Consider the following 14,115-nt stretch of genomic DNA (forward strand, 5'->3'; position numbering starts at 1 on the left):
CTCCTTTTTTCATATAGCTAGCATGTGTTGTTACAAGAGAAAAGTTCAGCTTCAAACATAACAAAGCTTATTTTAACAACTGAAGGGACAATGCTTGCACTCTCATGTTTCCCTGTTGCAAGTCACTTCCTGACTACTGACAATTAATAATCTGTTGCAAATAACATTACCATGAATTTTATATATATGAAAGCATCAAAATTAAAAAATGAACTGTCGAAATGTTGATGACATTAAAGGTACTAAAAACACTTCACAACAGAGTGCTGAAGTTAGTATTTCAGCATCTCGCACTACATTAGAATTTAATTAAATATGATAGAACTGTGCCATAAAGTATAGTACATCAGAAGTTATTAACAATCCCTAGCGTGTAAAGCACATAACCAATTCATACAAAAAATGGTACTAGTAACTTGTACGAAAAAAGCTTCAGCGTAAGCTTCAGCTTAAGGTCACCTGTTCCTTATCTTGAAGAACTTCTTACACTGAATCAAGGTTCAGATGTAATTCCTAGTTCATGCCTATTCCACTCCCTTACACCTTTAGACTGAAATTTACAGTATTGTTAATAACATTCATTTCCATCTCTGGAAGAAACTGAAAAACCACTAAGACTTTGCTCACAAAAAGAACTTTTGCGTGTTGCAGAAACAGACAGGCTTAATGTTAGCCCAGTATGGAAGCAAAACACAGATAGGGGAAACACAGGGACAGTGAATACCTTTTTGAAATTTCATCTGTACACTGAAGGAATAAAAGATCAACAGCGTTTATAGATTCACTGCCTATTAAACTACTCTTGCAGTCTAATTCCCTCAGGGACCCTAGAAGATACCAAAAATTCTGAAAACAACTTATCAACTTCTGGAGGTAATCTGATCTCTTAACTTAGATACAAGAGGAATGAAATGGGGGGTTGTTTTGTTTTGTTTAGAAAAGAATAATGTAGGCTCAAAAAAAGAATGCAGGACATGCTCTTAAAGATGGCTGCTTTGCAGATGAGTCTAAACAATATACAACTATGACTAGCTAGCCTTTGTAAAACCACCCCACAAAGCACACACACATGCATACACAATCCCTTGCTGAAGAGTGGCAGAATCTAAAAAGACTGCTTTCAGACAGGACTAAGTATTATTACTAAAGAATTCTGTTCAGATTGCACAGTGCACTACTCTGCCTACACAGGAAAGAAAACAAACTTTCTCTGATATTTTTTTTCCAAGTTTTCTTATTTCAGTACATTAACTGCCCGAGAACAATTACATTATACATTTACACAGCTATTGCTAATTAGCTAATTTCTCCACTCTCATCGAGATTTAATAAGCTAACAGTCCTCACTCTGGAAAGGTTGGCAATTATTGGTACAGCTAGTTAAAAACCGAGCCTGTCAAATTTTAATGCACTCTCCTCCAAAAATTACAAATTTCTTACCATCTATAAGTAAGACTGCTCCTGATCCTTTGTCAAGAATATCAGCAATGGTTGAAACTGAAGTTAGCTGCCCTGTAAAAAAAGAACATTATCTACATGTAAGGTTTTCCTCTGGGAATGAAGCCCACATATCACTCTTTATGTTTCCTTACTAAAATAATAATAATAGTCATAGTATTTGTGATCGTAATGATTATAATTAAAGTGCCTGAGAATCTTTGCAAATACTGGTTTGCAGATGTGAGGAATTTTATTTATTTAAGTTTGGGGAGGAAGGGTTAATAGAATCTTGCTACATTTTAGGTATTCAGAGCTGAACACAAATCATATTTCAGACTCAAATACATCTCTAACTTCGAATTTAGCTCAACTCACTTAAGGACTGTTCACAGATTTCAAGAGGGATGAGACAACTACAGTTCTACAGAAGAGAAGCTCAGCTCAGGGCACAGGCCTGCAGGTTTCTGAAGTTTGTGTCTAAAGAGGTTATTGCTCTACAGGGGAACGTAAGCATATAAGTTTATATAAGCAGCCTATGGAATAGAAAAAACAAAAGGCTTTATGAAGTCATGGCAATCTCTTACCGATTATCAGACCTTTGTGAAGTTAACACAACTTGCACACATATTTTTGTTTCAACGAAAATTATGCCATTTAGCTGTAGTTGCAAGACTCTTTTCTCCCTTCTACAGTCTAGAAGAGTTAGTTTTTAAAACTACTAATGAAGAAAAATGGACACATGCATACATATCCTGTATGCATCTAAGGAGCACCTCTCAAGTGTTGCAAACTCAGAAAAAGAGCTTTCTGCTGCCCTATTTTGAGAATTATGACAAATCTTCTCATCGAGATGTCCATTCCTCCTTTACATAATTCTTCTTATCCACTTATAGGCACACAGATGCAATCAATGTTTTTAGGTAAACATCCCAAAAGTTCTATGATACAACCTTATAGAAAGAATTATAGTTTTGCTAGTTAGTACCAAATTATATGGGTAATACACCAGCAATTACTGTATTTGCTTATTATATCAAAGATCAAAGATTAGGCATGATTTTACAAATTATCATATAGAAAAGCAACACCTGATCACAAGAATGCAGTTTCAGAATTCCCTCTATAATGCAACAGGTTGCCTCTCTTTTCCCTCACCCCTTGTAAAAGCAATGTATAAAAAATCCAGTTGGAAACAGAGCTTCCCTATTACCATTTATAGTATGGCTAGAGAAAAATTTGTCTTACTGGAAATCAAATCTGCAAAATAAAAGGACTAACCTGAGGTTGGCAATGGTTTATAAAGTTCCAGATATTGCTCACCATGCAGCATCTATGTAAAAAAGGCAGTGCTATAACAACAAATCATTACATTCTATTGATTCCCCCACTGCAGTTGCAAGGAAATATAGTCATTTTAGAAAAAGTTCAGAACAAACAAAAAAAAAATGCATGTTTTTTTGTTTTGTTTTTCCAATTTCACCTCCAACAGAAAATATTTTCAAAGAAAGTGTTAAACTTTCATGGTTTAATAAAAGCATAGCAAACATAAATTAACAAAAAATTGATCACTCATAACATCTCGGGAAGACACAGGTTATACAAGTAAGGAAATTTGTATTTTCTTATAACATAAGAATATAAAACACTGAATTTTTCTGATATACAATAAAGGGAATTTACTAATACTACAAACATACTAATTAAAATCACCTTATAGTTATCTCAAACACAAACAAAGCTAGATACTTCACTCTTCCATACCTTAGCAACATCAATATTTAGTCCTGGAAGAGAAGGAATACCATCAAACATTGAAGTCTGAGCAGGAATTACTCCAAAGCTAGGTAAACAGCAGAACTCTTCACTTCCTTCAAAGAGAAATTTTAGATGATCTGGATCCTTAGTTGACATTCCCACACCAAGGGCATACAGAATAGGCTCTAAGTGAGTGTATTTGTACACGTTGGTAGCCAATTCCCGGCCAACAATGCTTGTCTGGAAATTGAGTCAGGATAAAATAAAACTTCTTAATACCTAACACTGCACTTGCATTCTTTGTATAATTCTCATAGCAAACAAAATTCATATTTGAGCATTTTCTTTATAGTTACATGTAAACATAAAGTATGAGTAATAAAGGCATCATAAAATATTAATGCATTTGTTGCAGTACAAGCAAACTGAATGTAATTCATTATATCTTACTGCAAGCAATTTACTTCAGGAATAAGTAATATAACTTCACACATCTCCATTCCCAGCAATGCTTAACAACTTTTCTAAAACAAACCATGTAGTAAGATTGAAATGAGGACTTATATGTCTATAGAGAAGGAGCCAGAGCAAAGCCACATTGCCCAACAAGACCCATACCCTGCTCATTTTCTGAACAATACCCTAACTGAAAAGGCTTACAGAACTTACAAGTGCATGCATTCTACATTATTCAGTCTATTTAGCCTCAAGTTTTCCCATCATCAATAGGAAAAAAATAGTGTAGTCAGAAATGTTTCTTATTCTGCTTCCTCACTCAGTTTAAAACTGAACTTTTCTTCTGCAGACAGCAAGCCAGAGTAGAAAGTTGACCAGAAACATAAGTCTCTTTGTTCAAGGCTTTCACCTAACTTTGACTGCACCTGGTACAGAGCTACTTACTGTGTCAACAGATGAAGAGACCACTGATCCAGAGCTTGTTGAATTCATAGTAACATTCCCTTGAGACTCTATCTGACTAAGAGCATCACTCAATACACTTATGGACTCTAGAGAAAGGAATTGAAAAAAAATATCACTCACAAATGGCTGTAAATGAGACACTCCAGTTAGACACACAACAAACATGCCACAAAATGAGATACAGCCTGGTACTTCAGTAAATATACAGCGGCAAGTTGAGGATAATTCTGTATTTTATAGGCATCAATAGCTGATAAGTGATTTCTATACAGGTTCCATCAGTTCTGCACCCAGCAGTCAACCATGACATCTACATAATTCAAGTGCCTGAAACACAACTAGTGCTGTACACCACCATTCACGCCACAAAGAATGCATCAGAAAATATTTTTATTCCCTGAAGTTAAGGATAAGTTTGAACTGTCTCAGAAATAAACATCTGAAAATTACTCCTGCCTCACTTCTCTGAAAATGATTTGCAAAACAAGTAACAGGTCTCAACTCCTAGTGGTTAACTTCTTTCCCAAGTCACATAAACAAACAAATAAATGGAAAAATGACTAAATAGGTAAGTCTGAGGCTTGAACAATGCCAAGATTATGAACAAGACGATGCATGGCAGAGATAAAGAACTCAGCTATGGTAAAGGCAGGCCATCAAGAACAGCTTACTCCTTGAAACTCAATACGGCTAAAATAAACATTAAATATTCGTGTGTTAGAAAGACTGTCCTGGGTTTAGTAGTAGCAGCCATTTTTCTCCTTCTTAGTAGCTGGTGCAGTGTTGTGGTTTTGACTTTCATCCTGAGAACAGCACTGTTAACACCGATATTTTTAGTTGTTGCTAAGTAATGTTTACTCTGACCAAGGACTTTCTGAGTCTCATGCTCTGCCAGGGCGGAGGGGAAGAAGGGAGGAAGCAGACAGGACACCTGACCCAAACTGACCAAAGAGGTATTCCATACCACAGAACGTCCTGCCCAGTATATAAACTGGGGGCAGTTACCCGGAAGGGTGAGATCACTGCTCAGTCAGGCTGAGTATTGGTCGGTGGCTGGTGAGTGGTTGTATTCTCTTCCCTTGTTATTTCCCTTATCATAATTATTATTGGTGGTAGCAGTAGTGGTTTTGTGTTATACCTGAGTCACTGGACTGCTCTTATCTCAACCCGTGGGAGTTACATTCTTTCGATTCTCCTCCCCATCCCTCCATGAGCAGGCGGAGGAAAGGGGGGGGAAGTGAGGGAGGACTGCGCGGCTCATTTACAACTGAGCTTAAACCACAACAAAAGACTCAAACAGAAAGTGGTGACCCAGAGCTGAACACAGTACTCCAGGCAGGGTCTTATGACAGCAGAGGGGAAGAATCACCTTCTTTTGGTGCAGCCCAGCATATGGTCGGCTTTCAGGGATGTGAGCGCACACTGGCAGCTCATGTCCAACTTTACATCAACCAGTACTCTCAAGCCCTTCTCCACAGGGCTGTTCTCAATCACCTCAATCCCCCACCTTGTATAAATACTAGGGGTTGCCCTAACCCATTTGCAGAATCTTGCATTTGGCCTTCTTGAACCTCATGAGGTTCGCAGAGGTCTGCTTCTCAAACTCGTCCAGGTCCCTCTGAAAGGCATCCCACCCCTTAGATGGGTCACCTGCAAAACTGCTGAGGGTGTGCTCAATCCAACTATGTCCTTGATGAAGATATTAAACAGTACTAGTCTCTGTACAGACCCCTGAGAGATACCACTGATCTTTACATAGACACTGAGCCATTGGCCACTACTGTCTGGATGTGATCATCCAACCAACTGCTCATCCACCAAGCAGTACACCCATCAAATCTCTATCTCTCCAATTTACAGAGAAGGATGTTGTGAAGGACCATGTGAAAGGCCTTACAAAAATATAGACAGATGACATCCATAGCTCTTCCCTTGTCCACTGATACAGTCACTCCACCACAGAAGGCCAGCAGGCTGGTCAGTCAGGGCATGCCCTTGGTGAAGCCATGCTGCTGCCTCAAATCACCTCCCTGCCTTGACACGTCTTCTGGGAGGATCTGTTCCATGATCTTCCCAGGCACAGAGGTGAGGCCTACAGGTTGGCAGTTTGCAGGGTCCTCCTTTATACCTTTTTTATAACATGAGACATGTTGCTGTTCACCCTTAGCATCAACAAAATTGATTTCGGTTTTTGTTTTTCTTTTAAACTGGCCTACTGTTATATTTGTAATCAGCAACAGCTGACTGACTTGCATCAAACCAGAATTTAGTAATACTTTCATTGGTGTTCAAAGCATATATAAGAGTAAAAAGCTGTCTTTAAGGACTCCTGTCCCTTACTTTTTTTATTTTTTTGCATCTATGACAGACACCAACCGCATGAGACATGCCAATGGCTACAGGCCCAAATTTCTTGAGAGGTATCAGCAGAAAGTACATTATGTTTTATGTTTTCAGGTGGTTTTGATGCTTTAATATCAAAGTTACTTTTAAGATGTTGCCCCTTCAGATTACCTGAAAAGCTTAAGCAAGCTAACAGAAAATCACAAAATTCAGGCAGCAGAACTTTCTTTTTTTTAGTTTTATCTTTTTTTCAGTTGTTTTTTTTTTTTTTTAACAAAGGGAAAAAAAATGTTAATTTTTCTCACCCGCCCCAATCTAAATCACTAGGTTACAGGACTTTTGCAGTTAAGAACCCCAGTGCTAACACATTCCTTTCCTCTTGAGGGCCTGCTAGAACAGCATGCAAATGAAATATATAAACACATTAATTTTTGTCAGTCTTCACTGGTCTTCTGCTGTCTGGCATAAGAAACACCTGGACTAGCATAGCATTAGATTTACAGCAATACGGTAGCAGTTGACTACATATGAATCTTTCACATGACACAGGGCTACATCTTCAAAGAAAGAGTAAATTAGATTACTGCATCACAAGTACAAAGGTTATGGTAAATACACTGTTATGAGCTATCAAAGCGATACGACATTGCCAAAAAAAGAAAGATGAAAACACTACAAAAATCACTGATAAGTGAGATTTGGACACTAATAAGAATGATTTCAGTCTTCACTTTGCATTCACTTTTGAGTACTGAAAGTAAAAGAGATGGGGAGGGGAGCACAGAGTGGTACCTGAGTTTTCAGTCATGTGAACACACACAGATGTCTGAAATTAACGTTTCAACAGTAAACTTAACTGCGACAATTTGTACTTTTTAATACATGACCTTAAAAGCTGTAGCAAGGCTCTTTTAAGATCAAAAAAAATACCTTAAGGGGTATAAATTTGGCAGAAAGAAAAAGTAGGATAACTTTTATTAATACAATTATTTTTAAAAAAATACTCCAAACATGTATGAAGTTGTTATATATCTATAACCTTAAATGCCCATTACCACAACATGATATGCTATTACAGAGTAAATGATCAGCAGATAGCCGGGAAAAATGAACCTGAGGAGCAAAGGCTGAAAATAATCATAGCAAAGCCTGTCTCATTCTAAAAGTATTCCTCTCACTTTTCAGTTAGTGAACATTGTATGTGAACCATATCCCTTAACTGTGGAGAAAACAGCATCAATGTTTAAACTCTTTTTAAACTAATATGAAGTAAGTTGAAATTACAGCTGGAAGTTTTCTTCCTATGCAGAATTTTTCTTTATATGCATACATACATGCACATCTTCTATATGTAGTATAAAAACTTGCTCTATACCAGGGATAAGCTTTTGAAATGTGCCAAAAGTCAGCCAGTGAGAATACTAAGCTGTTTTCTGTACCTTGACATCTGAAATAGTATGCAGTAAGGTAAAACTATTATTCCATCTTAATTATTGGTAAGAAAAAAACATCATAATGCAAATTAGGAAAAAGTTCTAACATAAACCCCTGCAGATTCATTGCCACCTCACAGGCAGTGAAATTTTCATGTTGCATTAAGTAAATGGTTGCCTTTCACTCCTGGTAAAGAGAACGTAGGAGAATGCATGCAGCAAAACCATTTTTTCAACTTCTAAGGCCTAAATTACCACATAACTTCTTAAAAAAACAAAACCAAACAAACTAAAAGTAGTCTGAGCTCTGCTCACAGATTTTTCTGGTATTAAAATGACATCATGTAGTAAATGCATAAGTAAAGGAATCTTTAGCTAGTTAACAGGACTACACCTGAAACTGTACAGGAGTACAGAAGAACTGCAAAAACCTCAAAGTACATGAAGTACTAAGCTTTTAAAGCTTACAGAGTAACTACAGAGAACATTCAGACACCTGAGGCACTAAGAGGGAAGTGAAAAGGCAGAAACGGTTACTTTGACTGTCAAGTAGCCTTCAGGATAAGGGGATGAATTTGGGCGAAAGACTGTACGACATCTAGAAACATGCGGGACAGCTGACAAGAAAGACTGTTTTACTGAGCACATTTTCTTAATATCTGAGGAACTCCATGAAAACACTGAATCAACATCAACTGCCAAATTAAGTGACAATTAGCTATTTCCTATAAACTAAAATTGCACAAACCTTACAAAGTCAAATTCTGGTATACAAGCAAGAGTTTTTTACCTTGATTCAGTTTATGTACCAAGCTGATTAAGCGCCTAAAAACCCCAAACAAACCAACCAACCAACCAACCAACCAACCAACCAAAAAAGTGGATTTTTCTACATAAGCTTGTTTTAAGTAAAACAATTCAATGTTTTTATTTTTTAAAAGACCACCACTAAAACATAAACAAGAGACAGTACTTCCATTTAGTCTTGAAGAGTTCAGCATCTTTACAGAACAACCTTGGCTAAAACAGACAACTATGAACATGCTCTAGTTAAACATCAAATGAGTGCTTTGCTAGGCAGGGCTCTAAACACATGTTCATTCATACATTACATGTGGAGCATTTAATTTATTTCTCTTCAAGAGAATAAACACTCCCTATGCCTATGCATTCAGCATATTCAGTAATGTATAACTGTTATATATGTAAGACCAATCAGTTAAAAAAAACAAACAAAAAAGACCACACCAACAAATGATGCTCATACTTTTTTGTAATCTAGAATGAATAAGTCAAACTGCTCTTATCACTATGCCCAATTATGAAAAAGATTAACATCTCCAATTATCAGATTTCTACTGTATTACAAGCAAATACTTTATCTAATTGTTGGTTTTTTTTTATAATCATACATAATCGTTAGTACATGACTGCTCTTCATAGCATCAAATTACTGAAATTAATGAAATCTTCTGGGAGAATTTTAACTTGCAGATATTGGGTATTGTAGCTTCTCATTTTTAATGCGACTACTCTAATTAGTTCCCCTTATTTAACAGTTGAATACCTTCAAGCAATACAGTGGAAACTCCAGCAGCAGAGAAAAGACTTAATATAGAAATGAAAATCCTATTCAGCTAACTTCTATATTTTCCACAACCCTTCTGCTGATTCTCATACAACAAATTAATGCAAGAATTTTCATTCAGACTGGCAGTATCTATGGTTTGATGTCACTGAAAGGTCAACGCTATATTTTGGCTAAATTCATAACAAAACAGAGGCTACGATATGTACACTGCATGGGAAACTCAGACTAATGTAGTATTTTACAGTTTCCTCACTTCAGAAACCTGCTGTGTTTTATTGTAAGCACATTTACTCTAGAAATCCAAAATCTTGTGCAGTATTTCCTCATGATAGTGTCAAGAGGCAGATGTAGAATATAATGTGTAATGCTGCACCAACTTTCAAAATAAATTCCCATCTGCAATTTTTTTCCTGCAACATTTTTCTGCTACCAACCCATAAAAATAATATAGTACATGTTGGAGAACAGATCAGAAACTATAAGCCTGGAGTTATGTTGTTATAAATACCATTCCATAGCAGGACAGAGAACACTGTTATCAACTGACATACATCTAGAAATAGGATATTTGTAAGCCAAAGACCAGTGAGAACAGTAAGTTAGGAGATACAGAACTACTGCATGGCTGGTTACATTTTTCTACCAAGATCTGAAGGACAGGACAAAGCGTCTCCTATTCTGGATTTGGTTTAGGCATCTAAAATGTACCCCTAATGGATTTCAGAACCAACAGCTTAAACATCTAGTGTGTTTCTAAGTATTTTTGAAATTCGACTGGCACTGTGCGTAAGGATGCCTCTTACTGTCCTCCACAATGTTGGCATTTCCTAATTTGACAAATTCTCAATCTTTGACTTAATTAACAACATGCATAATTACAAAACACCCATCAATGTTACTAAGCAAATGTAACTCACACTAACAAACTAAAGGTAACATCTTGAGAACTCTTGGAAAGCAATCGGGAAATGTATGGTTCATCTATGACCTATGACAGCTATGGATCAAAACAGAGATGTAAGACAACAGTGAGAAAGCTTAGAAGATGAAAGAGAAGCAAGTATGGCAGCAGTCAAGATCAATGTAATTTTGGAAATTATATATTGTGAAGGAACAAAGAAAGTAAACAAAGCATTGGAGAAGACAGCCATCTTGGTCACCAGCCAAGGGGGTCATGTCACCCAGGAACATATGGCAGTAAGGAAGAACTTCTCTGCTGTGTGACTTTACAAGACTTAACCAGAGACCTTTTTGGTATGGAAATGTTTATGAAAAAACAAGATTCCAGGACTGAAAGGAAAACACAATCTCTCTACTACACTGCTATTATCTGTATGTAGTTGCAAACAAATTAAACAGTACCATTAGCCTGGCTGTAATACATAAAGTGAGCGTTGTCACTTCCCTAGAAAGTCATAAGAAGATAAAACTCTTAATTCTACACAGAATTAATACTTAATTCTATGCAAAAGGCTTATTAACAGGACTTGACCATGCTGAAACAGTATATGCTTAATGCTACATGTTTACAAAAGAATTCACTGGTTCTGCAGACTTGTAAAGTTTCAGCAAATGCCTGACAAGAAAGCATTCTCTCCCAAGCTTTGATTGCCCAAACTATCTACATTATTGCAGCCTCATTTACCTTGGATACTTCTGGGTTTGCTGGCATTATCAAAGTCACAGACCTTCTCCCATTTATCTCTCACTGCTTCAGGTGTCATTGGCTGATTCTTCCCTCTCACAATAGCACCCAAGGATCGCTCCCAGCGCACTAATGGGAAACATGAGCCAGATTCAAGTAACAAAGAAAGAAACTTTTAGTTTCTTTAGATCATTTTCATCTAGGTCACTACCTTCAAGACAGTGTAAGAAAGGAAAGGTTATAAGTACCCCAATTTAATTCACCAGTATAATTTCAAGCTGGACTAAAAGTCTCACTGCTAAACTAACATTTAGTAAAGGAATAGCCCAGGGTATTTCATTTGTATTTCATTAACAAGATGACAGACTAATTGCTCTCTGAAAATATTACATATTTTTTTAATTCTGCCTAGTGAAAAGCTGTAGCTACAGACATTCTCTTCTGACATGATTCTGGCTACTAATGCTTAGGAAACTTATGAAAGCCTTGGAAAATTACAGGGAAAATCTGAAAACTACTTGTTACCTACAAAAGAACGTTAATACTAGTAGCCAGCATCTCCAAATGGTCCCCGAGGTTGTAATTCAATACCCCAACTTGAGAGAAGGTGGTAAGGCTAATGTGAAGTGAAATCAGTCCTGGAAGGATACAGACTTCCTGGATTGCAATTAATCCTTAATCTGTCATGTTGGTTTTGCTCTTAATTAGCAATAGACAATGAATAAGGACATACTGCTACCTCATTTTTAAGACTTCAACAGTAGCCATTATAATGACGAAAAGTGGTACTTCATTTTAGCTAGAGAGGAGAAGACACAGATTTTCAGCTGTATTAAAACTCAACTTCTCGTGAAGGGCTTCAAGGTTTTATGCTGCTGCCCCTATTTGTTTAGTCTGTCTAATGCGCTACTTGTGAAAAGCGACCTCAGTGCCCCCAGAACACTTACAGCTAGTTAGAAATGTACAAAACCTTTATGAAGTGGGAAAAAAAAAAAAAAATATTTTGGCAGAAGAGGGAACTATTTCTTCAATTAAAGGTCCTACTTCCAACCCATTAGTGATATTCACCTAGGCTGAAAAGTCGTTGAACAGTTCAGGAAAATAACGCTGGCATTAGTTTCAATATATTTAGAAGTTAAGACACTTCACACACTGAATCCAGTTTCTTTCAGGATTATCTTCCGAGTTTTCTTTTTATTCATTTTTAAGCTAGTTACTGGTGTCACCTAACACAAATACTTAGCTAGCATACCTACTGGTTATTAAGAAGGCTAACTGCCTCAATACATCAATGCATATTGCTAGTATTTTTATAGAAGTACAAAGGTGGAAAGCAACTAAAAAGCAGTCTGTTTACCAGCATCTGCTACTTTCATACCATGAAAAACTGAAGTTATCAAAAATGATTCTTCTTGATTTCAATCATTTGGCATCCAAGAGCTAAGGTTACTTAGTTACTATTAGTTAGCTCAAAGACATAATAAAGCACATACCTCGTTTACCAGTTTTCCCCCATGCTTAGTGAAATTTGTGACTTTTACTTAAAAGCAGTCTCCTCAGAACCCTAGGCTTTTGCTAATCATGTCTCTTGATATAAAAATTTCTTGAGCAGAGGTTAACTGAAAAGATTTGCACACTTTTGTTGTCAATTCAAAAGACAAAAATCCATCCTGCAACACAAAGTACTTACATTTTCCAATCCATCCAGCTCCCACCTGCCAAGAAAAAAAAGAAAACCATCAGCTTACCACATGTCACAAATTGAAGCTTTGATAATGCAGACAAACAAAACTTCAGCATAATAGAAATTTCTGAACTACTGCTGGCTGCCTTTAACAGTTTTGTTAAGCACTGGAATCCGAGCAACATAAAACTCAAAGATAACTGCTTTCATCCAATTTTTAAGCTACAAGTTTGACAACAATACTTACAATGTATTCCATAACTAAGTCATTCATCCTTTCTGCAAGTTGCTGTCTGCGTTTTAATGATTTAGAAAACAAGAACTTCTTTCAAAGTACTTGCTTTGGTATCTTTTCAAACTTATAAAGGTACAATAAGAATTCTAACAATCAAATCAGTTGTATTTTCAGCACCCACCAGAATTTTACAAGGTTCTTACTGCCTGATGTCACATATAGCGCAAGAGGGTCAGTATTTCTTCTGTCTATGCTGAGTATATGTAGGACCTCACTTGACAATTCAGTTTCAGAAAAAAGGTTAAAACTGGACAGGCTAAAGCAAATTACTGATTTTGGAGTAAGGGAGGGAAAGAGGTGGAAGTAAGGGAAAAAAATTACCTCAAACAGACTTCCATTCTCTGCACAGCTCTCGTGGCAAAGCCAAATAACTAACGGAGCAACATACTCTGGTTTGAAAGCATCGACAAGATCTAGAGCAAATTGGAGGGAAGAATCAAAATAAAAATACTATATTATTTCACCAAATTAGTCTTACTCTAACACCTTCTGATGAACAGCAGAGCCAGGAAGAATTTAACCAACAGTTTTCTGCCATGAAAAGACTAATTTAACATTTGAAAATTCATTAAATGCATACAACTCACAAGACACGTGCATGCCTCCAAACCCAACGGCACTGGCTCTCAGCCAGACAGATGAAAGACTGCCTAAATGATGGAGACACCGAAATGTGCAGACTGAAAAGCAGGTACCTTCCTAAACTTGCATCTGACAGGCAGCCTGAAACAAGTACAAGCCAGCTAGACATAATCCTGACGGAGACATACTTGAACAATTTCGCTTTTCGTTTGCTAGTCAGTTATAAAGACAAGACAATATGAAAAGAATTGAAGTCGCTGAGTATTTGAGAAACACCTCATTTTAAAACACTGATATTTCCAGATGTGATATTGGGAACTATCAGCCCTGCAAAATTTATATACCAACAAAATACAAATGGTATATTATAAGTCGTATTTTGTCATCTGGTACAAGAGTTTTCTTGAAGCAGTAACTCAGAACCAC

At 36.7% G+C, this 14,115-nt stretch overlaps 1 protein-coding gene across 2 annotated transcripts in view; it reads right to left on the reverse strand.

Annotated features, from left to right (window-relative positions):
* HSD17B4 (hydroxysteroid 17-beta dehydrogenase 4) overlaps window positions 1-14,115 on the reverse strand; it is a 63,836-nt gene that overhangs the window by 36,265 nt on the left and 13,456 nt on the right. For both annotated transcript variants that reach the window (XM_062604444.1, XM_062604445.1), the window contains exons 9-15: window positions 13,429-13,520; window positions 12,819-12,843; window positions 11,129-11,257; window positions 4,096-4,202; window positions 3,202-3,435; window positions 2,719-2,770; window positions 1,441-1,512 (exon numbers count right to left, since the gene is read on the reverse strand). In XM_062604444.1, the coding sequence (XP_062460428.1) occupies window positions 1,441-1,512; window positions 2,719-2,770; window positions 3,202-3,435; window positions 4,096-4,202; window positions 11,129-11,257; window positions 12,819-12,843; window positions 13,429-13,520 (711 nt within the window). The remainder of the gene's footprint in view (window positions 1-1,440; window positions 1,513-2,718; window positions 2,771-3,201; window positions 3,436-4,095; window positions 4,203-11,128; window positions 11,258-12,818; window positions 12,844-13,428; window positions 13,521-14,115) is intronic.

Source organism: Pezoporus occidentalis, unplaced genomic scaffold (genome assembly GCF_034315485.1).
Source record: "Pezoporus occidentalis ecotype Australia unplaced genomic scaffold, CSIRO_AGI_Poc_V1 ctg86, whole genome shotgun sequence".
In the NCBI taxonomy this organism is placed as follows: domain Eukaryota; kingdom Metazoa; phylum Chordata; class Aves; order Psittaciformes; family Psittacidae; genus Pezoporus; species Pezoporus occidentalis.